Genomic DNA, 23554 nt, shown 5'->3' with positions numbered 1-23554 from the left:
GTAAGTACGCAATCAGCCTATTAAAACTAGGGCCAGAAGCAAGGAAATATTATTACTGCAATATGCTGGGAGGTGGTTTAAAGGGAAAAGTACAGCTTAAGATTTGTTCTTACATACCGACAGATACGCCGGTGATAAAACACTAGGCCCTGAATGGCATTTTTGCCTCTAAAAATTATTTAATGCCTTTTCGATAACCTTATAATATCCCAGTTGAGACGTCGAATTATGACAAGACCGCGGTCGACCAATATCGGGCATAGAAAGACAGTGGTGGACTGATGTTGGTTGTGAAATGATTTTATGTTGACGCTAATAGTCTTGGTCGACTTTGTCTGCCCTTATGGTCATGGTCGACTTTTGGTAAACCCTAATGGTCATGGTTGACTTTAGGTCGACCGATATGGTCATGGTCGACTTTAGGTCAACCGATATGGTAATGGTCGACTTTGAGTTTTGACAAATACGTTTTTGCATATAATGTACTTTCAGGTGTTAATTGTTTTATTTCAGTTTGAAAAAAATTATGGCCAAAGACAAAAAATATGTTTTTCTCCACATCTTTTTTCGAGCCAACATATTGTCCTTCTATTTCATTTCATTGACATGTTTCTAGTGCATTTGATGCTATCTTTGTACATACGGGGTACTTAACACTCAGTTTAAAGTACCCATGAACCCCTAAAATGCACCGAGCATTTGTTAAAAGAGACCCATGAGCAGACTTAAGGTCGACCCTACTGGATATGAAAAGACTATTGGTCGACTTATGAAAGGAGTTTAAGTCGACGATATCAGATATGAACAGACTATTGGTGGACCAATATTGGATATGAAAAGACTTTAGGTCGAATATCACTAAGGAAGTCGACCGTGTATTTAAGTTAGGGAAATTACCCCCCATGTCGACTTTATAAGTCTTTTCATAAAGTCGACCTCTCAACTGGGGTAGCTCTCCGATTATTGAACTCCAAACATTTAAACGATGTATACGCCCGTCTCAAATTATTGGACATCGAAGAAATGTAATTATAATATAGCCATTTTGCAAATCAACGTCCCGGGCCGAGGAATTTGGCCAAAATTATGTAAGATCAGCGGCAACTAGCGTTGACAAGTCGGAAAATTCACCGCAATTTTCTTACACAATTTTGCGTTGAATGCGTTGAATTTGAAGACAAAAATTCAACGCATTCAACGCAAAATTATGTAAGAAATGGCGGTGAATTTTCCAACTTGTCAACGCTAGTTGCCGCTGATCTTACATATTTAGCGTTGAATTTAGCGTAGATCTTACATATTTAGCGTAGAATTTAGCGTAGATCTTACATAATTAGCGTTGAATTTAGCGTAGATCTTACAAATTTTTGCGTTGAATTTAGCGTTGATCTTACATATTTAGCGTAGAATTTAGCGTAGATCTTACATAATTAGCGTTGAATTTAGCGTAGATCTTACATATTTTTGCGTTGAATTTAGCGTTGATCTTACAAAAAATCAACGCGTAGAACTCTTGGTATGGGACTCGAACCAATGACCTCCTGTTTACTTGTCGTCTCTTCTACCATTGCGCCACCGTACCTTGGTTTCCTTAGGAGCCGCAATCCTTATAAAGCGTAGATCTTACATATTTTGCGTTGAAATTAGCGTAGATCTTACATATTTTGCGTTGATTTTAGCGTAGATCTTACATATATTGCATTGAATTAAGCGTAGAACTTGCATATATTTCGTTGAATTTAGCCTATAAAAGAGCACTAAAAAAGTTTTTTTCTGACTTCTTGTTTCTCACCTTAGGAGTATAGGGTTCGAAATAGTGAAAAAATTAATTTTTCGAAAAAAAAACTTGAAAAAAACTTGCTAAAATTCAACGCTAAATATGTAAGATCTACGCCAAAATTCAACGCAAAATTATGTAAGATTAGCGTTGAATGCGTTGAATTTATGTAAGATCTACGCTAAATTCAACGCTAAATATGTAAGATCTACGCTAAAATTAAACGCTAAATATGTAAGATCTACGCCAAAATTCAACGCAAAATTATGTAAGATTTGCGTTGAATGCGTTGAATTTATGTAAGATCTACGCTAAATTCAACGCTAAATATGTAAGATCTACGCTAAAAATCAACGCTAAATATGTAAGATCTACGCCAAAATTCAACGCAAAATTATGTAAGATTAGCGTTGAATGCGTTGAATTTATGTAAGATCTACGCTAAAATTCAACGCTAAATATGTAAGATCTACGCCAAAATTCAACGCAAAATTATGTAAGATTAGCGTTGAATGCGTTGAATTTATGTAAGATCTACGTTAAAAATCAACGCTAAATATGTAAGATCTACGCCAAAATTCAACGCAAAATTATGTAAGATTAGCGTTGAATGCGTTGAATTTATGTAAGATCTACGCTAAATTCAACGCTAAATATGTAAGATCTACGCTAAAATTCAACGCTAAATATGTAAGATCTACGCCAAAATTCAACGCAAAATTATGTAAGATTAGCGTTGAATGCGTTGAATTTAGGTAAGATCTACGCTTAAGCGTAGATCTTACATAAATTCTACGCATTCAACGCCAATCTTACATAATTTTGCGTTTTTTAGCGTTGACACCTCGACCCGGGGTATAGACTTGCTTGTACCTCGTGCCTCTAAAATGAGAATTAAACTCTTGCAATACAAAGTTAATGCAACTTTGATGCCGCCGATAATTTTAAACAAACTTAGTCGTTTCTATTTTCTTTACACAATGTAAAATAACTCATACCGACTTTAGCTAGGTTTCTGCATCTCTTACATAAATCTGCTCGGAAGTGATAATTAATTTTTTTGGACTCAACCCAAATAGAAAATGAAGGCCCTATCTGGCACTACATAAGAAGGTCTACATACCTAATCACTGTGAAATATTTGGAAGGGAAGGCATGCCGAAACGGCCTCTGATCAGACTCAAGTGCGCCGGAAAGGACCTCTGATCAGACTCAAGTGCGCTCGAAACGGCCTCTGATCAGACTCAAGTGCGCTCGAAACGACTTCTGATCAGACTCAAGTGCGCTCGAAACGTCCTCTGATCAGACCAAACCCAGACCATGGTCCAGACTAAAGAGACTATGATCAGATCTTCCAGACCGAATTGACCTCTGATCAGACCGAACCCAGACCATGGTCCAGACTAAAGAGACTATGATCAGACCTTCCAGACCGAATTGACCTCTTTTCAGACCGAACCCAGACCATGGTCCAGACTAAAGAGACTATGATCAGACCTTCCAGACCGAATTGACCTCTGATCAGACCGAACCCAGACCATGGTCCAGACTAAAAAGACTATGATCAGACCGTCCAGACCGAATTGACCTCTGATCAGACCGAAATCAGACCATGGTCCAGACTATTGTGCGCTCGAACCGCTTTTCAGACCCTGTAATTTCGGTCTGGGAACACAGGGGTGTGCGCTCGATTGGGTCTGATCATAGCTCAATTTGGGTCTGGACCAAAACCTGGGCAGATCTTTCCGCTTATAATACATTCAAATTAGTCAGAAACGGCATTAATCGACAATTAGGAAGAGTTACCTAAAAAACGTATATTTCAGAAGTGACTACGAAAAATTTTGGATAGTTGCCTGTACGGTTACGGTTAGAAAATTTCCATGTATGGTTCCTTTTGTGGTCAGTTTTATGTTTAATATACGTATAGAAATTTGTTTTAATAATTGCAGAAAATTTATCTGACTGTTTTAGTTTTTTCCGCGAAGGGTTTTTCTAGTGGATCTTTCTTTTAGTGTTCTTTAAGCGTGATTTCTTTTCACAGTTTAGGTTCTTTCAGCTCTTTCCATGTCAAGTTCAGCTGGTTCTCGACTCTCAAACAGTTTCTCTTCATCTTTTATGTGCTCGTACATTTGACACAGAGTACATGAGGTACAAAATACCCCAAGTGTGTAATCTTGACATGCATTGCCCGCAATATGCCGTTGTTCACGCATGGTGTGCCTCAGGTAACCCACAATAAGGGCAAAAATCAAAGAGCCAATATACCAAATCGCAAGAAAATACAATTCCAGCATCGATAAAGCACTTGAAAAATCAAAAGATTTGGCCTTTTCTAGTCGCTCTTTCGTTGATGAATCGGAGGCAAAGATTTGAAATGAAATCCGAGTGACGAAATACATGACGCCAGGCACCACAAGCAAAAGGGTTGCAATAAATGCGGCGTTTACGCGCCCAATTTTTCTGCTGACTAAAAGTGACGTCACACATGGTAGGAAGAAAGTGATAAGGCATGTAGTAAGACCACAGTGACAAAGATTGCGATTCCAATACCCCATAATTATAAAGATTGACTGACCGTTGTTGATCGACTGGTCATTACAGGCCGTTACCAGGTATGACTTGGCAAATTCAGAAAGCCAGCGCCCCTAACAAGTAAGGTCGCGGACCCTTTGGTTCGTCTTTCTTTTCTATTTCTCAAAACTTATCTTATTGTATACTTGCCTAATTTTTAAATTCTTAATATTATAATGTCTTCGTTCCGTCGTTATAATTTCCACAAAATTACGCACTTATTAATTAGGGGTGGGGGGGGGGGGGGTGGTAGCTCGTAATGGATGTTGAATCGCGTGTCACTTCCTTATATGATTTTATTTCTCATGATACATAAGAGATTAAGTTCTCAATTGGTTTAAATGGTAATAACTGCTCGAATTCGGCAAAAAAGCGTACAGGAATTGTTATTTGAAACACTGTGAAAAAATGTAATTTGGCTTACTATTTTTATCAACTTCGACCGACTCTGCAAAATTCGAATTCATCCCTGGCAACAGTCTGTAATGTTTTTTAAATACAAACGCTGTAAGAAGGTCGCAGTTACAATAAACGTGATCTAGTTATTTAAAAAATTATTCTGGCGACAATTCAAACTTTCTATGCCGGCCAAATTTGAGTGCTAATGGCTTCTTTTTGATGATTAAATGTCTACTAATCTTTGCTAAGTACGCCGCTGCTACTTTAACTAAATAATAATGTTATATATATATAAATTCTAATTAAGCTTTTAAAGTCCGTCAATTCTGGCAAATGAACAATAGCCTTTCTTTTACAATGACGTGAAACCGTGCATACAGCTTTAGTTTAGTTAGCACATGGTGTCAAAAAAGATGAAAAATGAAAATTTAAAACATTTTGTAATGTTTAAATTCAGTTGATTAGATATTAGTAGAAAAAACAACACAATATCAACCAAAACTAGCTAATTACTTTTGATTTGAGCAGATAAGAAAAAACTACTCAGATTTAAAAAGTGCGCTCATTTGACTGTAAAAGTAAGAATATCATACAACTGCGAGAATGAAGGAAGTCAAAAAAGAGAAAGATTTCAGAAATCTGAAAAATTTTTGATAGAAGGCAACAATATAGAGTTTAAAATTATTTTTTTATTATATATTTATATTTATATTTTATTTTTTATTAGAATTGAACAAAATATATGACAGCACAAACGGTACAGAATTGCAAATCAGTGATTCTTAGGTTTTTCTGAAAATTTTCACCTAGAGTAGGCCAAGTTGCCAAAAAGAAAATTGTTTGGAAGCGATATTGGCAAAAATAGATTTAAGTCAGTGCAAACCTGATAATCCAAAAGTATTCAATATTATGTTCAAAACTATGTCAACAACGTATACAAATTTCAACTTGACAACACCAAAAGATACTGACATTTATCCGCATTAAACTCTTGCACAGGAATTGAAAAAAACGCATGTAAAATTTGCAGTATAGATTTTTCTTTCTTATACAGATTAGAGATGTTACAACTTAAAAGACAGCTGCGACGCTGCCTACAGACATCAAGAAATTCCAATTCTCAAGATAAAGCATTTACTGCAGCTGGGCTGTTTTTACCAGACGTCCTGAATTAGTGAAATTAGGTAGCTCAAAGGTAGCGTAAACATTTTTAAAGTTATTTGATTAAAGGAAACTTGGTGGTTTAAAGGCGCCCTGATGAAAAACTTGCGTTTTCCAGTTGTTTTCATTTTCACGATTTTTTGTTTTTTGAATGATGCAGGTGTTGATCAACACTTAGCTCCCTGGACATGCCAAGATGACGAGCATAAATGATGATTACCATATCAGCGATACTGAACAAGGAAATTACATGTCAATTTTTTGAGAAAAAATGCAGACTCAGGTGTTGGTCGACTCGTGATTTGACGGTTGATCGAATTGATTTTTGTGTATAACTAATTAGACTCGAAAAAAACATTGGTTAACGACTGCTGTCCTAACAATGATAGGGAAAGCTTTACACTGCCCCGTCCACTTCAGCAGTTCCTATTCCCTCCGGATATTAAGTTTTTTTAGTGAACTATTGTGAACTGAAATCTTTATTATACTGTAGGTCATCTTTGTATTACTGGATACACATTAAGTATCAATAAGTTGTCGTTAAGCTTTGCTGGTGAACAGATTTTCTCCGCTCAAAAGAAGCAAATTAAAACAGTCAAATTCTTGTTGATGTGTCTATTCAAAACTCGGAGAATCTAAATGGGAAGCTGCTTTCCAACAGGCTGTAGCCCAACAGGCTCTTGCCTATTACAAATTTCACGAATGTATGATGCAATTAAATGTGTCTAATTTGATGACAACTGCTGTATGCATCGCTCTCACAATCTCACACAGAAATGTGAACAGTTTTTTTGTTGCTTCCTGCTTCTCCGCTCAATCTTTACAGTGAAAGAACTTATATAAAATAATAATAAAAAAGATAAATATGATAAAATGAAAAATAATAAAAATAAAAATGCCCGTGCACAACCATTAAAATGTGGAACTTTTCGTTTGCTTTGCTTTTCAAAAAATGAAACAATTTTTTTTAATTAATGCAGACTCGATTGATGTGATTGAAAATCTGATTTTTAGACATCCAATAAATGAAGGAACATATATGTGCTGATTACTGCATTTGAAAAATTTAGCACTGAAAGTGCACTGAAAATTTTCCGGGAGAAACAGACTCACAAAAGGACTGACGATTGACTCGTGTTTTCACAATTCCTCGAACCAATTTTGGTATTTCATTTATTTGTAGCGTACTAATTTGTAAAGTTATTTGATTATTAAAGGAAACTGGGTAGTTTAAAGGCGCCCTGATGAAAAAATTGCGTTTTCCAGTTGTTTTCATTTTCACGGTTTTTTGATTTTTAATTGATGCAGGTGTTGATCAACACTTAGCTCCTTGGACATGCAAAATGACGAGCATCAGTGATGATTTCCATATCAGCGATATTGAACAAGGAAATTACACGTCAATTTTTTGAGGAAAAATGCAGACTCAGGTGGTGTTGGTCGACTCGTGATTTGACGGTTGATCGAATTGTTTTTTGTGTATAACTAATTAGACTCGAAAAAAACATTGGTTAACGACTGCTGTCCCAACAGTGATAGGGAAAACTTTACACTACCCCATCTACTTCAGCAGTTCCTAATCCCTCCGGATATTAAGTTTTTGCAGTTAACAATCGTGAAGTGAAGTCTCTATTATACTGTAGGTTATCTTTGCAATAATGGATACTCCTTAAGTACCAATAAGTTGTCGTTAAGCTATGCTGCTGAACAGATTTTCTCCGCTCAAAATAAACAATTTAAAACAGTCAATTTTTTGACTGTCGATTTAAAACATAATTGAGAGCATCAAAACGGGATGTTGTTTTGACGGCGATTAGACTGTAGCACTATGTTTTGGCTGTAGTTTTGCAATTTTGCTTCCTCTTATTGCAAAGATTACAAAATATGGATGAAGTAGGGCAATAAAAATGAAAATAGTAATAATTTTCAAACATCAAATTTAGTAAGTATCTCTATCTGTTTCAATAACAACAACATAGGACTACTGAAATGCTCCATTAGGGCCATTAAAAAGTAGTTCTGTGTTTTGTACAATGTTTTAATGTAACAAATTTTGTTCTGCACAAAGCAAGATGGAATATAAAAACTGAATATCTTTTTTAACAGTATAAAAAGTTATGCTGTACAATAAATGACATGATTTACAAAAACAAGACACAACCATCCCTATTTTCCATCATGTGAACACATTTTTTTCTTTTGATAGTACAGCAGCGAGCATCCTTATTGTTCTTCTGTAGACTCTGTCTTTCGTTCAAACTTTCGCTGATCGAATAATCAAAATTGGCAAGAAATGAGATTTGCATAAGTATGAGTTTTTGGAAAGAACTTTCAATGATCGAGAATATACTTTACGCATGGTAGATTTTGATGGTTAACAAATTTTCTTGTTGGCAAACAAGAAGTGATCTCAAATGGGTGGAGTCAACGGTCATGCTTTCAAAATCCTTTCATCATTACACATCGTACTTAAAAGAGCGTCTCTTGTCACTGATCTATTCCCCAAAGCTGCATAGATTAATATCTTTCAGATTTCATCACACTGTTCTCACATTCGCCGTAGTGAAGTGCTGTAGTTGCGCTAAACTTCTTTCATTTAATCACCTCTTGATGCATTTGTTCCCAGTTACCTTCTGCATTCCATGCTGCAATTTACTATGCGAGTTCTTGATCCGCTCCACCGGAATTTGTGCCGCTCTCAAGGATTATTGTGCTCGTCTTGCCTACCGGCCCGATAAGTTTCACGAATGTATGATGCAATTAAATGTGTCTAATTTGGGTGCAACTGCTGTATGCATCGCTCTCACAATCTCACACAGACATGTGAACAGTTTTTATTGTCGCTTTTCGCTTCTCCGCTCAAACTTTACAGTGAAAAAAATTCGATGACATAGCTTTTGCCCGTGCACAACAATTAAAATATGGAATTTTTCGGTTGTTTTGCTTTCCAAAAAATGAATCAATGTTTTTTTAATTAAAGCAGACTTGATTGACTTGATTGAAAATCTAATTTTTAGACTTCCAAAAGATGAAGGAGCATATGTGCTGATTATTACATTTGAAAAATTTAGCACTGAAAGTCCACTGAAAATTTTCTGGGAAAAACAGACTCACAAAAGGACTTACAATTGACTCATGGTTTGACAATTCCTCGAACCAGTTTTGGTATTTCACTCGTTTGTTTCGGGCAAATATCAGTTATGCTAAAATTCCAGTGTGATTAATTTTACTCTAGCGAATTGGGAGCACGACAATTTGGATTATTCTAAAGTCGAGGCTAAGTTCGAGCAAAAATGAAGTCATCACAGGTTGAGGTCCAGATCCAAATTGAGTTATGATCAGACCCAGTCGAGCGCACACCCGTGTGTTCCCAGACCGAAATTACAGGGTCTTTTCGGAAGTTCGAACGCACTACGGTCTGGACAATGGTATGGAGATGGTCTGATCAGAGGTCATTTTGGTCTGAAAAGTCTGATCATAGGCGGATTCGAGCGCACTTGGGTCTGATCAGAGGCGACTTCGAGCGCAATTGGGTCTGATCATAACCTCTTCGAGCGCCCTTTTGTCTGATCAGAGGCGACTTCGAGCGCAATTGGGTCTGATCATAACCTCATCGAGCGCACTTGCGTCTGATCAGAAATGCTTTTGAACGCATTTTTTTCCATTTTTTTGTTTTTTTTTTAATGAGAGATGTTGGCTCTGCCAGGAGGCAGCCATAAAGGAGCGTTCTGATCCGAGACTCATCTAAAGTCCAATAGCTCTGATCAGAAAACAGGAGTCCAGCCGATAACAGAGGCCGGTCCCCTTCAGAAAAAACTTTGATCAACTGGAGACCGCGATGTTTCTTATGGAAAGCTGTCTAAACTTATCCATTGAGTCAGAGATATACATTAAAAGGTACACTAAAAAAAATTTGTTCTCAACAGTTGGGTTTGGTTTTCTTTAGCAATACTTCTATAATTGATTTTTTCTTAGATGAATTAAATATTGCAAACATAAGTTTTTTTGAAATGAATAAATTATAGCAAAATTGGAAGATTTTTTCATAAGTAAAATCTTTCCCTGATCAGACCATTTCGAGCGCACTTGGGTCTGATCAGAGGCAATTTCGAGCGCAATTGGGTCTGATCACAGGCGGATTCGAGCGCAATTGGGTCTGATCATAGGCGGATTCGAGCGCAATTGGGTCTGATCATAACCTTTTCGAGCGCACTTGGGTCTGATCAGAGGCAACTTCGAGCGCAATTGGGTCTGATCATAATCTTTTCGAGCGCAATTGGGTCTGATCATAACCTCTTTGAGCGCACTTGGGTCTGATCAGAGGCAACTTCGAGCGCACTTGGGTCTGATCAGAGGTCTAATTTTTTCTTTCAATTTCTTCGCAAATCTTTTATTTTATAGCTAATTTTACAGTAAAATCTCAACCAACGTGTGTGTAAGTTTTGAGTGTGCGTTTATGGGGTAACCTGTTTGTCTGTGTCTGTCTGTGTCTGTGTGTGTGAGTGTGTGTGTGTGTGTGTGAGAGAGAGAGAGAGTGTGTGTGTGTGTGTTGTGGGTTGGGGTCAAGCGATGTGGTTAGGGTTGAGAAGAAGGCTGATGAGAGGGGAGTTCAACTCGATAGGGGGAGGAGAGTGGACAATATAAGTGTTGTGGTTAAAGGACGGGAGGGCTGACGATGGCGATTTAGAGTGTTTTTGATCAGAGTGGTCAGCTGGGGAGATGGTCTCGACTGAGTCTGATCAGAGGCTACTTGGGTCTGAAATTGGGTCTGATCATAGTCTGATTAAGGTCTGGGCAATGGTCTGAATTTTATTCTGGACAATGGTCTGGAGATGGTCTGATCAGAACTCCTTCGGTCTGGAAAGTCTGATCAGAACTCATTCAGTCTAGAAAGTCTGATCAGAGATAATTTCGGTCTGGAAAGTCTGATCAGAGATAATTTTGGTCTGGAAAGTCTGATCAGAGATAATTTTGGTCTGGAGAGTCTGATCAGAAGCAAATTTGGGTCTGGACCTCAACCTGGGATATTCTGGGCTTTTAGCGTAGAGCACAGTCTTTTTCATGCCTTTTATCAGCCATTTTTATTTCAAAAGCTGATGTCTAAACCTGGGAAATCCTTCATTAGATTGATTTTAATTTGTCGCGATTATGTGTTTATGCAGATATTCCGATATTGACAGAGCAACTTGGCATGAGATCTCTTTTGAAAGATGTTTTGTAAATGTTGAGGAAAATTATTTTTTATATCAGAAAATAAATCTGCTATTTGCATAATCAAAATACTGCAAAAACAATTAATTGATGCAACTGTCAAGCCATCACCTGAAAAATATCTATTTTTTTAAAGTTTTTTACCATATCACTTTCTCAACGTTAGACATTATAAATTTGCCGCCTATTTTTGTCTTAAATGAAGATTTCATGAGCATTTAACACAAGTTATGCACCTTCTTATGTTGCAAGCAATAGCTGGAGTAAAATGAATGCACAAAGTTGACAATTGGAAAAAAGTCCAGCCTGAGAATTACTGTAGTCGACGAAAAATCGGATGTGAAAATTTTAGGCAAAGCAAAAGTCGAGGAAAATTTTGAGGAAAAGTTCAGGAAACATTCATTCATACAGAATCTGGGATGAGTTTGGTCTTTTCACATCATTTTTTGATGTTGCTTTATTTCGAGAGCTACCCCTGTACAGAAAAGATTAAGGCTTAGTAGGGTTGAAACTGTCTGTGCAAAAACAAACTAGTGGAACTTCTATTTGAATTAAATTTGGTTACAATCATTTTGCAGAGCCTCTATGTTGTGTTATAATGTATACACGTTTTCATGTCTATTATATCATGCTCAAATATTTTCATCGAATAGCAAGCTGCTTAAACTCGAAAAAATCTATCAACGCACTTTTAATTCTTAATGCTTTTGCTAATTTACTATAGTCGATATGTTTAATAAATGGCAAATTCGGCCGCAAGAAAAGCATCTAGAACCGAAACTACTCCCGACAAGAACTTTCTAGAAGAACGTGTGAAATACCTCGAGGCCGAGGTCAAAACTCTGAACAAACGATTGGACACGCTTAGAGCTGCAAAAAACAACACTGTCATCAAAGCAACAACTAAATATGTTCCTTCTAGCGAGCCCAAAACACACGACGGTGCGGCTGAACTTGCCCGAAAACAAGAATCGGAAGAACTGAGAAATCTTCGCCTCAAAGTGAAAGAGCTGGAAGGAATTTTGGCTAAAGAGAGAATTATGTTCAAAACGGAGTTGGAAACTTTTCAGAAGTTGAAAATGGAGGAACAAGTTCAAAATACAAATTGTGAAAGACATGAGGCGTTAATTTTGTCCTTGCAAACTGAAAATGTTCAGCTCCAAGTTCAGGTAACTATCTATTTTAGTCCCGGTTCGAGGTGTCAACCAGGACCGAACTCCAAGTCTAACTCAGTACTAGGCAAGTCTAAGTCCAATACTTATTACGTTTCCCAGTACTGGGCAAGTCTAAATACAAGTCTTACAAGTCTGACAAGTCTTTACTTGTAAGATTTGTATTTAGACTTGCCCAGTACTGAGTTGACTTTGATAACTCAATACTTTGATAACACTTGCAAGTTGATTCATAAATGTGTGGAAATAGGGAACGTGTTTTTCACCGTTAGTTCAGTGATTATAATGTGGTTTAACAGAAGCGGTTTAACAACGGCAAAAATTACAAAATAAACTTGTAATTTGAATAAGAAATTTTGATTTCACGGTATGTTAGGTTTTAAGAAGTAGCCGTTATGAGCAAATAACTGAGTTTGAAAGTAGAAAAAACAAATGGAAATAAAATTAAACTAATATCAATTCAGTTTATATCAAAATTGTCTCAAGTCAATTTTAAAAAGCAACTCTTGAGAAGTTCGAGCAATTTCTGGTTCTATTTTCCTCCTCCTTTCCCATCCCAGCTGGGTACCGCTACGGCAGAGTTACGATTAACAAACAATAAGAGAATTGAGCCGTAACAACTATTATCTCCAGAATATTTTAAAAATCCAATTTTCGAGAATTTTCAGTAACTTCTGTTGTTGCTTGCTTCTTGTTTCCTCATCTGGGCTGTTGACCGGCTACGGCGGAGTTACAAACAAATAACAGCAGGAAAATTGAGCAACTGGTGAAAATCGCGTGTCTACCACACCCCCTGTCATACTTCCTTTTCCACATATTGCCACCCCGGGTCGAGGTTTGGCGGTGAATTTTTGTAAGAAATGTGGTGAAATGTGGTGAAATATTTATTTTCACCGCATTCACCGCAATCACCGCATTTCTTACAAAAATTCACCGCATTCATCGCATTTCTTACAAAAATTTACCCAAAAAAACTCGACCCGGGACTTGTACTGCATTGCCAAAACCACCCTTAGTTTTTTCAATACCCTCACTACATCCTTTCCCAACATAATCCATCATCCCAACTCCTGACCCTTACAAAGTTTCCTTCCCCATTAATTCCGGTCCTACATTATCCCCACGTCATCTCCTCCAAACCCAAGTCTTAAATAGTTTTCTTACCCATTAGCCATTGTTTTGTATCGGTGTTCTCCATTATTCCCACTCCCAAATCGTTTTATCTTAATTTCTTCTTCTGAATCAAGCATTTTCCTCCCCGTTACATCCCCAGTTTTCCAATATTCCCCATCAATTAACCCCACCCCTGTCTTACATCGTTACAAATCCCTCCATATTCACGGGTACTAACAATTTCTTTCATTTAAAACTGACTATACTGAACATCTCTTAGGATTACTTTACTGAGTCTAAGAAACCAAACACACCGAAGAATTGTCTTTTTTAACGGAATATATCAAAGGTTTTTTTTACGTTTGTATGCCAACCATACCGAATCCAAGATATCAGACATGATAATGCGCTGAAACGTTGCGAGAAATGCGCTGAAAATTCAGCGCATTTCTTGCAAAGTTTCAGCGCATTTCAGCACACTTCAGCGCATTATTATGAAAGGTTTTTGCGCTGAATTTTTACAAAAATCAGCGCATTTCTTACATAATCTTCGGAAAATTTCTCGACCCGGGTACTGAAGATGAAAAGTAAAGATGCATTGACGCAGACGCATTGATGTTGTTGGGATTGATTTAATGAAGAACAAAGACAACGAATTTTTCCTCCTTTTTAGCTCAAAAAATTCCTTTGCTTTTTGAGACAGACGAAGTTTAAGAACTGCTTAATTACGTTATACACACGATAGGGGTTTTTGGTGCACGTATACTGACACTAAGAAAATCACATTTTGATTATTTAAGCACACAAAACTTGAACATTTTCATGTTCCTGCTAAATTTTTTCATTGTTTTATCATGTTTACTAAGAAACCATTTGTGATGCTAGTATGTTTGCTAAGATTCTTTGAAACCCTTATTTGGATTAGTGGAATTACTACCTGTATCTAACTCTCAGCCGAATTCAGTACTGATTCAGAGCTAATTCAATGTTTCATTCTGAATTATCTTAGGTTCAGAGGAATACAGAATAATTTCTCTGAATTTTGCTCTGATTCAGAGCAATTCAGAAATCACTTCACAGTTGGCTCTGAAATCCTTCTGAATCAGTACTGACTCTTAAATTTTCTCTGAGAATGTTCTGAATCAGTACTGATTGTCAATGAACTGTAGGTACGGGTAAGAATCAAGCATGACTTAGAATGATCACAATGATTCTTTCAATGGCATTCAATCCGGAATAGATTTTTCGCTGTTTGCAACTTTTTAATTGAGAAAATGTTTCCAAAGTTATCTCATTTTTGTGCGATCATAAGTGCGATCATAATCTCCTTTCATAGAATACTAACTCTCGTATATTTTGTATACGCTATAGCCATCACGTGACTAGTTTACTTCTGGAAACGTTTTTTCTCTTTAGCTGGCAGAGAGGGAGGCTGATTCGCATTACTTAACAGAGGACATGACAAGACACGAAGCAGAGTGGTGTGAGAGGGAAGAGAAGTACAAGAAACAATTGGAAGACATGTCAGCTGATAATGACAAACTTAGGGCTATTCTGTCCAGATTGACAAGAGAACTGCCCCAGTTGCAACAAACTACTGATTATTTACACAGTGAAATTACAAGAGCTAATCCTAATAATCGATAATTTAATTCTTAATTTTTCTCTTTTATATTTGGAAAAAAAATTAAATAGACAAAAAGAGAGAAAAACGAGCCATTTTAATTGATGAAAAAAATTATAACCAGACTCGTTAAAGCTGAATAAAACAGTCTTTCGATGTGTTTTTTAATTGAATAATCAAGTAGAGATCGAGCAACTTTTACGTAAAAGCTACTGTAAGCAAGGTACTATACAAAGACAACATTCAACGGCAAAAGCACATCAGAATGCCTCGGCAAATCTAGTTAACTTTGTTGGCAGGTCTTAGTCTAGGTCGCCAATTTACACTAATCCGTTCAAAAAACCGAATTTGTTAGGCTAAGCGATCAGATTTGAGCCATTTTGGAAGTTATTCTTAGTGGGAAATCGGCCTTTGTATTTCTCAGAAATATTACGTATGTTGCATTTAGAACGGAAAATCTCAGCGATAGTTTTGATATAATACGCACAAAAATTCTCTATCTAATGATATAATTTATTCAATTCAATTTACTCGGTAACATCCTCCGGCCCGGAAGAAGATGTTGGGAGGATTGGTACCAGCTTAACGAGTGGGCGGACGAGCGATCCGGACGACGTGCGTAAGACGGCTGAACGGGCGACGCTGTCGGAACCGTAACGGAGTTCTTCAATCCGAGCAGTTGGATAGTAACCCCTAGGGTTGCTTTCTTCAACGATCCAAACTAAATCACCAACATTGAGGTGACGCTCGGCAGGCGTCTGCCACTTAGATCTACGGTTCAGTGCAGGTACATACTCCTTAAGCCAACGTGCCCAAATTGCATTGGCGTAGGACTGTGCACGGGCGTACCGCTTACGATGATCGAACTCGTCGACGCCAACGATAGACGGAATTCTGTTTGCTTGGTTACCAAGTAGAAAATGGTTAGGTGTTATTGCGCCTAGGTCGGACGGGTCGGCGCTTACGGGCGTTAAGGGACGTGAGTTTAGTGCGTATTCGACCAGACCAAAAGTAGTGTTCAACACCTCATCTGTGAGGCGACGCGTACCGAGGATAGTGTACAGTACTCTTTTAAAACTTCGAACTAGCCTCTCCCAGATGCCACCTTGGTGTGGCGCACTGGGTGGATTGAACCTCCACTTAATGCCCTTATGTGCAAGTTCGGTGGCAATGTTAAGCGTATTCCATTTTTCCACACATTCACGGAGTTCTTTCTCCGCTCCAATGAAGTTCGTACCTTTATCCGACCAAATCATAGCAGGAGTACCCCGACGGGAGACGAACCGCTCCACTCCCATTACACAGGAACTAGTGTCCATGGACGGGACAACTTCAACATGGACAGCACGAGCAGTGAGACAAGTGAAGAGAAATCCCCACCTCTTCTCGGTAGTCCGACGAACTGTGACGTAGAATGGGCCGAAGTAATCAACCCCGGTGTTGGTAAAGGGAGGAGACTGGTATGCGAGTCTCTCCTTTGGAAGGTCTGCCATGATAGGTTGAATGATTGCCGCACAGAACTTTCTACACAAGACGCAGTTTGATTTGATTGAACGCAGTGTGGAACGTAGTTTTAGTATGGCGTAACGTTCCTGTACCTTTGACCTTAGGTAATCAATGCCCTGATGATGGTTCTTCAAATGAGTATGCCGCAGAAACAGTTTAACAAAAGTATGACGCGCATCCAGCACGATAGGATGCTTAGTGTCAAAGTCAATTTCCACTAGCCGTCGGAGTCGACCAGAAGAACGGATGAGACCATGAGGCCCAATAAACGGAGCAAACTGAGCAATGCGGCTGCTCTTCTTAACGGATTTGTTGTCAAGAAAGTTCTTTCTTTCAGTATTAAAGGACTCTCCCTGAACCAAGTATTGGAGATGACGCTCGGCTTCGTCAAGCTCAACAGGGTCGGTTATGCTGCCGTCTACGGTACGGTAACTTTCATGAGATGGTAAAACACGGAGCACATATGCGGTGACACGAAGTAGTTTTTGATAAGAACTGAACTTATCAAACGGGATTAGATTAATACTTTGTTCCTTAGGGGGCTTGGTTACGGATGCGGCTAAAGATGAGATGGAGTCATCATCTTGTTCCTTGGTTACAGCGCCGAGCTTGATGTTATCAACGACGTCAGTATTTGGTACAAAAGGGAATTGCTTAGTTCTCAAGAAGTCAGGGCCCCTCACCCAGCTACTTGATTGCAAAACTTCAGCGGACATGCCACGCGTGCCAGCATCGGCCGGATTATCACAAGTGGCGACGTGGTTCCATTGGTCAACGCTGGTGTTCTCCAGGATTTCACTAACACGATTTGCAATGAAGATGGGGCGTTTGTTTCTTGAGTTTATCCACTGCAAGACGATGGTACTATCTGTCCACATTAAGACTTTGTCCACAGTAACCGTTAATGCTCGACAGATTTCCCTTTTTAAACGGGCAGCGAGGAGAGCGGCTTGTAATTCCAACTTAGGAACTGTCATTACCTTCATAGGTGCAACACGGGCCTTGCCCAAGACAAACGCCATTTCTGTTATAATCTCCCCGGAGGTGCAAGTTACTTGAGCCCTAAGAAAACCTACTGCACTGAATACGTCTTGCGAGCTATCACCAAACATGTGGAGTTCAAGATGTTGGAATGGTCCTGAAAAGTAACTTCTCGGTATAGTGATCTCATCTATTCGCGGCAGTTCTATACACCAGGCAAGGAATCTGTCAACTGTGTCTTTAGGTAACTCGTCATCCCAACTTTGTCCATTGACACGCCAAATGTCTTTCAAGATTAACCGAGCACCAACGGTAAACGGTGCGACAAGACCAATTGGATCGTAGACCTTCGAAACTAGACTTAAGACCAAGCGCTGTGTTAAACTTTTTGTGATGGTGCTGTTAGTACCCCTACTCACAACCAGAGTATCGTTGTTGTGGTCCCACTTAAGCCCAAGCACGTGCATTTATTCCTCCTTTGATGAAACGATGACCTTCGGTTCAGTGGATTGAGCAGACCCATCAATTCGGTCAGCCAGATCTGGTACATTGCTTACAAACTTAGTAAGCTTGAACCCACCTAGATGGAGAAGATGTACCAATTCCTTCAACCAAATGAGGGCCCTCTCGGGGGATTCCACTGAGTCTAAGTAATCGTCCATGTAGAAGTTCTCAAGGACGGCTTTTGCAGCTTCTGGGTACTCCTTAGCATTATCCCTTGCCGTGCGTTGAAGTGCGTAGTTGGCGCAGGTGGGCGAATCTTTTGCCCCAAAGATGTGGCGCGTATACTGGTGTACCACAACATTTGATGTGGGGTCCTCCCGCCACAAAAAGCGCAATGATGGTTGGTCACATGGTAACACTCCAACTTGGAGGAACATTCCCTCGATGTCGGCGGATACGGCAAATGGATGTTGTCTGAACCGTAGGAGTACATAGATTAGGTTTTGCAGTAGGTCAGGTCCGGTGAGTAATGACTTATTAAGAGATGCGCCATGGAATTTTGCTGCTCCGTTTAGTACCCTACGAACCTTGCCCGGCTTGTTCGGGTTAACAACCGGATGGTGTGGTAGGTACCACTCTAGTTCCGAGCGACTTTCCACCTTATGAGCATCTTTGACCCTTACTACGTAGCCTTTGTCTAAGTCCTCTTTGATGGTACTCGAGTACTTTTCCCTTAATGTCTGATTTTTCGTGAGCCGCTTTTCCAAAGACTTTAATTGAACAAGCGCTGAGAAATAATTGTTGGGCAGTTCGATGTTATCTTCAGCCCATAGCATTCCTACATCGTACCTTTTTCCATTATGCACGGTGGTGTTTTCAAGAATTTCATGCGCACGCGCATCCGAGGCGGATCGTGGGTCTACTTGCTTAAGTGCGCCGTACGACTCCCTGTCGTACCAAGATTTTACCTGACTAGCGAGTTCAAAATCCTGCTCCATATTAGATTTGAAACAAGTCGAGACTAAACCTGAAGACGACGGTAGAGGGACGCTTAGAACCCAACCTATGGGCAAGCAAACAGCGAAGGGCGAGGACTTCTCGTCAGCAGCGAAGTACTCTACCGGGCGGATGGCATGATACACATCCTGTCCAAGTATCATCTCGATGTTTCCATAGCAATATGTAACTGGGTCTAGAACTGCTAGGTGCGGGTATGTTTCCTGAAGTGCTTTAATGTTAAGGACATCGGCGCCTACATTCAAATTTTCCTTTACGTATGGGCTGACTTTAAATGGTTCAAATGCTTGGTTGTCGCGTGGTGTTACAATTAGTTCAACTAATATAGTGTCTACAACCTCCTCGGTATTTATACCCTTGACTGTTAATTTCAATGATGTACCGTGCAAACCAAGTCTATTTGCAAGATCATTGGACACCCAAGAGTTACTGCAAGCGGTATCACACAAAACTAAAGCCGTGGTTTCTTTACCGGAGGAGCTCTTCAACTGTAATTCAGTCACCTGAAGGAGGCCTTTCACATTACTCACAGATGACAAAGTAGTGGTCTTACTCGATGATTGGACACTAGAAAGTTTACTTTGATTTGCGCCGGCGTTAGAATTACTATTGTTATTGTTTGAAGGGGATTTTGATGGATAAACCCTCTCAGCTCCATGGAGAAGTGTATTATGGGAGCTGTTACATCCGTCTTTCCTGCATTTCCTGGGATTTGGGCATTGCCTAAACATATGCTTTTCTCTCAAACATGAGAAACACAGTTTTGCTTCCGCCACTACCTTTGCTCGCTGAGTGGGAGACTTTTCTTTAAATAGCCTACACTCCCAGATGCGATGATTGCCTTTACACACGATGCAGCGAGGGGTTGCAGGCGTTGCCGATGTTGAGGCTGGTCTCTGAGTGCCCTTAGTTTGTGTATTAGCAGCAAAAGTTCTTGAGGCAACTTTGGTCTTCACTACTGAGTTGGTGTTATCCTCAGTTCTTGCCTTCGATGAAGTTTGTTTCATTAAATCGTGTGCCTCGGCCTTCTCCTTCAGCCAATCGTTGAAGTCAAGGAGTGTTGGCTTTACCCAATGTTTCTTCACTGTGAAGAGTGACCAAGACTCTTTCAGATTGGGCGGCAATTTTTGCACAGCCGTGTTGAGAAGTGAGGCGCTCTTAAGGTCTGAGTCGTATGAGAGTGATTTAAAGACCCCTACAAGACTTGAAATTGTTGCAGAATAGTTTATGATGTTATCACTATTGTGCATCTTAAGTGGAGGAAAACAGCTGAGTTTGTCTAAGTGTGCACTGACTACTGCCTGTGGTTGGCCAAATTTACGTTCGAGTGTCTTAAGTGCGTCCTTATACATTACACCACAGTATGCGAACTCAGCGATGGCGGTTTTAGCTTTTCCAGTTACAAGAGTTTTTAAGTATGTTAACTTGACATCATCAGTCAAGGACTGTGCGTCTATGGCGCTTTTATATTGTCCGAACCATTCGTGCCACTGCAGTGGATCACCATTGTACTGTGACAACTTCCACTCGGGCAGTGGATCGTTCTTCTTACAAGTAATTGCCTCCGCCAACTGCTTTATCAAATCCGCAGAGTCCAAAGAAGGAGCCAAAGGTGTGGGATGCGGCGGGCCACCCCAACACAACGGGTTCGGAACGGTAGCTCCATACGTTGGCGGAATGATCGGAGTGACAAAGGTGGGGGCGGTACCTGTGGAGGAACTATATGGATTCGCTTGCATGAAGTCTGATGTTACGTAATTTTGAGCGCCCGCTGCTGCTTGTACATGAGAGGAGCGGTGCGATGTAGATATATGAGGGTTGATTGACGGGGCCGGTTGTACGGTGTATAAGTTTGCGGATGTTCGTACAAGTGGTACTGCATTAGATGGGACTGCTGCTGGAAAACGCCAGACATTTGGATCCGGAGGAGCAGGAGGTGCGTGGGTTATAGGAACAAAAGTTTGGGGCTGAAAACTCTTTTGTGGGGGTGGTGGATGAATTAGTTGAGGTACAAAAATGTTTGCGGAGGAAATGATTGGTGCAGGCGGAGAATGGGGTAACAGATTGACATTATTCGCCACAGGGTTAGTGGCGTGTAGAGGGAGTGCTTGTGGCGGCGAAGGAGGAAAGCGGAAAGCTGGTGGGATTAACGGGAAATGCGGTGGTGCGGGGTTTAGAACGGGGGATGGGGGGGCTGGTACATTTATGTGTGCTTGTTGCTGAGCAATAACGAGTGTGTTTAAAGGTGGTGAACGCGGAGGGCTGACTAAATTCAACTGTCCCGGCATGCTCGACCTGCGCGGGAATTGATGATCTAACTGTAAACCATCGAAGTGCATTGTTGCTCGAGACAGTTGTCGGGCTGTGTTTGGGGCGTTTAGTTGAGTTGGCATACCAAAATTTATTTGTGATGGAGGCGTATATTGAGGCTGCTGCTGCTCTTGCATGATGTTGTTCGCAACATGTGCATCATTGGTTACATTAGTTCTTTTACTTGGTTCTTGCGGCTCATGGACAGGGAGGTTGATGTTGGCCTCAACTTGACCATGTGTATTGAAATTGGAGTGTGAGTTTGGAAGTTGAGTTGAAGAAGGTCGTTGGACAACTGCTTGGTTGGATTGGGCGATGGAACCAGAAAAGTGCAAACTCGGTTCATTTGCAACATCTGCCATGTTCCCGGCCGGTGACGAATTAACCCAATCTTGAACAAGTTTCTTGCTCTTGATTGAACTCCTTTCCGTAAAGAGCCCACTCATTTTGCCTGTACCAGACCCGTCCGCTGATGATTTTGTCATCAACTCAATTTCCTCAAGGGCTGCAGCAGCTACTTCCTTGCGATGATCCTCCTCAAGCTGCTCAATTTCTAATTCCCGCAATTTCGTTTGTTTTTCAATTTCAAGACGTTGTCTAGCAATGCGAAGCTTTGCCTCATGTTGTTTCTCAAATTCCTCCCTTTTTAGTATTGATAATTCTAGGTCTCGTTGACGCTGACTTGATCTTTTTGAGGAAGTCATATGCGAGCCTGATCTTGAGTGGTGAGAGGTATACATCTCTGCTGTCTCTTTGTCATGGACCGAATTGATATACCCTCGAGCAGCAGCAATGAACTCATCAGTTTTTTTTGTTACAGTCTCTAACCATTTTTCAAGGTTCTTACAGGCAGCATCTGGATCTTCAGTCCTTTGTGCCAGATCAAAGAGCTCTTCGTTCTTATCAACTACTCTAGTAAAAGCATCTTTGCACTTCACAATCAGAGGTTCGATCTTAACTTTCCTGTCTTGCTTATCCACAGCATTGTTAATTTCACCATAAATGTTATTTAGTTCAGCCTCTAATTTTGCCCTCGCACTATAAAGTTTGTTAAATTTGTCCTGCAAAGTTGTCATGATCTTAAGAAAAACAGGAACCACAAGTTTAATTTAGTACTACTATAAAGTACACAGACATGCAATAGCACAACACAAATGGGTTATACCGAACCCTAGTGTGACGGTTTGTCTAGCAAACCGCCAAAGAGCAAAGATATTTGTCGAGTACAATAGTACCCGGCGAAAAAAAGAAAGAACGGTGCGCAGGAAGTGCGGAACGGGACAGGACGGGAGACGGGACGGACGGGAAGAGACGCCGAACGAATAACGCACGACGCAACGGGAAACCGGAAGGACAAACGGGAGCGTCGGGCGAATGGCGCGCGACGAAACGGGAAAGCGGCACGGGCGGGGCGGAAGCCACAAGCGAGGAGGCGGGATGATCGATGCTAGCAGACCACAGCAACAAACTCAACCAAACAAGCTAGCCGTAACTCCAGAATAAACTTAAGTCACACCCTAGAAAGAAGGAGAGGGGCTACTGCCAGGTAAACTAGCACAAAACATTATGGGGCTTTACCAACGGCATCAAAACATGAAACAATTCACGGCAACGATGTAGTATAACCAAAAGTCGAAAAGGTCATGAAATTTACTAGCCGTAACTCCAGAACAAACTTAAGTCACACCCTAGCAAACCACCCTACCCAGACAACAAAAAGGCATATCACGAAAATTAATAAAGCTACAACAAATTGCTAGCAAACAAGTGTGGTGAAAGTCACGAAACAAACCAGCCGTAACTCTAGAATGAACTTAAGTCACACCCTAGCAAGGAACGAGACTAAACAACAAACCAGCATACTAGCAGAAAGAAATTTTACTGCAGCAAAAATTCAACATACTACATCATACAACAAATTAAAGGGGGGATAGAAAGAAACAAGGTGACACGGAAAGAAAAGGAAGGAAACGGAAAAATGAAACCAGATAACCTTGCCGAAAACGGACGGTAGCGAATAACTCAAAGAATGGGGAGAGCGAAACGTTTAGTAAAGCGCTATCGGAGAGAACCAACCACAAACTAACCCGTAACTCGTGAGTTAACTAAGTCACACCGCCAGTCAGCGGGTAGACTTCCACAACAGCGCAAGACTAATAGACATTCAGGTTATCAAAGGCTTGTGTGAGTTCCGCATCCTCGAACGCATGACGGGTGCGAAGCGTTTTACGACGGCGCTTTGAAAGTTTCTTCGGACGGGAGCGT

General features: G+C 40.2%; 1 protein-coding gene across 1 annotated transcript; it reads left to right on the top strand.

The window, feature by feature from the left end:
* The first annotated feature begins 11767 nt into the window (after positions 1 to 11767).
* LOC142344284 (uncharacterized) lies at positions 11768 to 15079 on the top strand. The gene is made up of 2 exons (XM_075395867.1): positions 11768 to 12291; positions 14824 to 15079. The coding sequence occupies exons 1-2, from the start codon at positions 11863 to 11865 to the stop codon at positions 15052 to 15054; spliced, it is 660 nt and encodes a 219-aa protein (XP_075251982.1). The 5' UTR covers positions 11768 to 11862; the 3' UTR covers positions 15055 to 15079.
* Positions 15080 to 23554: the final 8475 nt, after the last annotated feature.

This window comes from Convolutriloba macropyga, chromosome 8 (assembly GCF_964194025.1).
Source record: "Convolutriloba macropyga chromosome 8, txConMacr16.3, whole genome shotgun sequence".
Lineage (NCBI taxonomy): Eukaryota > Metazoa > Xenacoelomorpha > Acoela > Convolutidae > Convolutriloba > Convolutriloba macropyga.
This window is presented reverse-complemented; position numbering and strand designations above follow the sequence as displayed.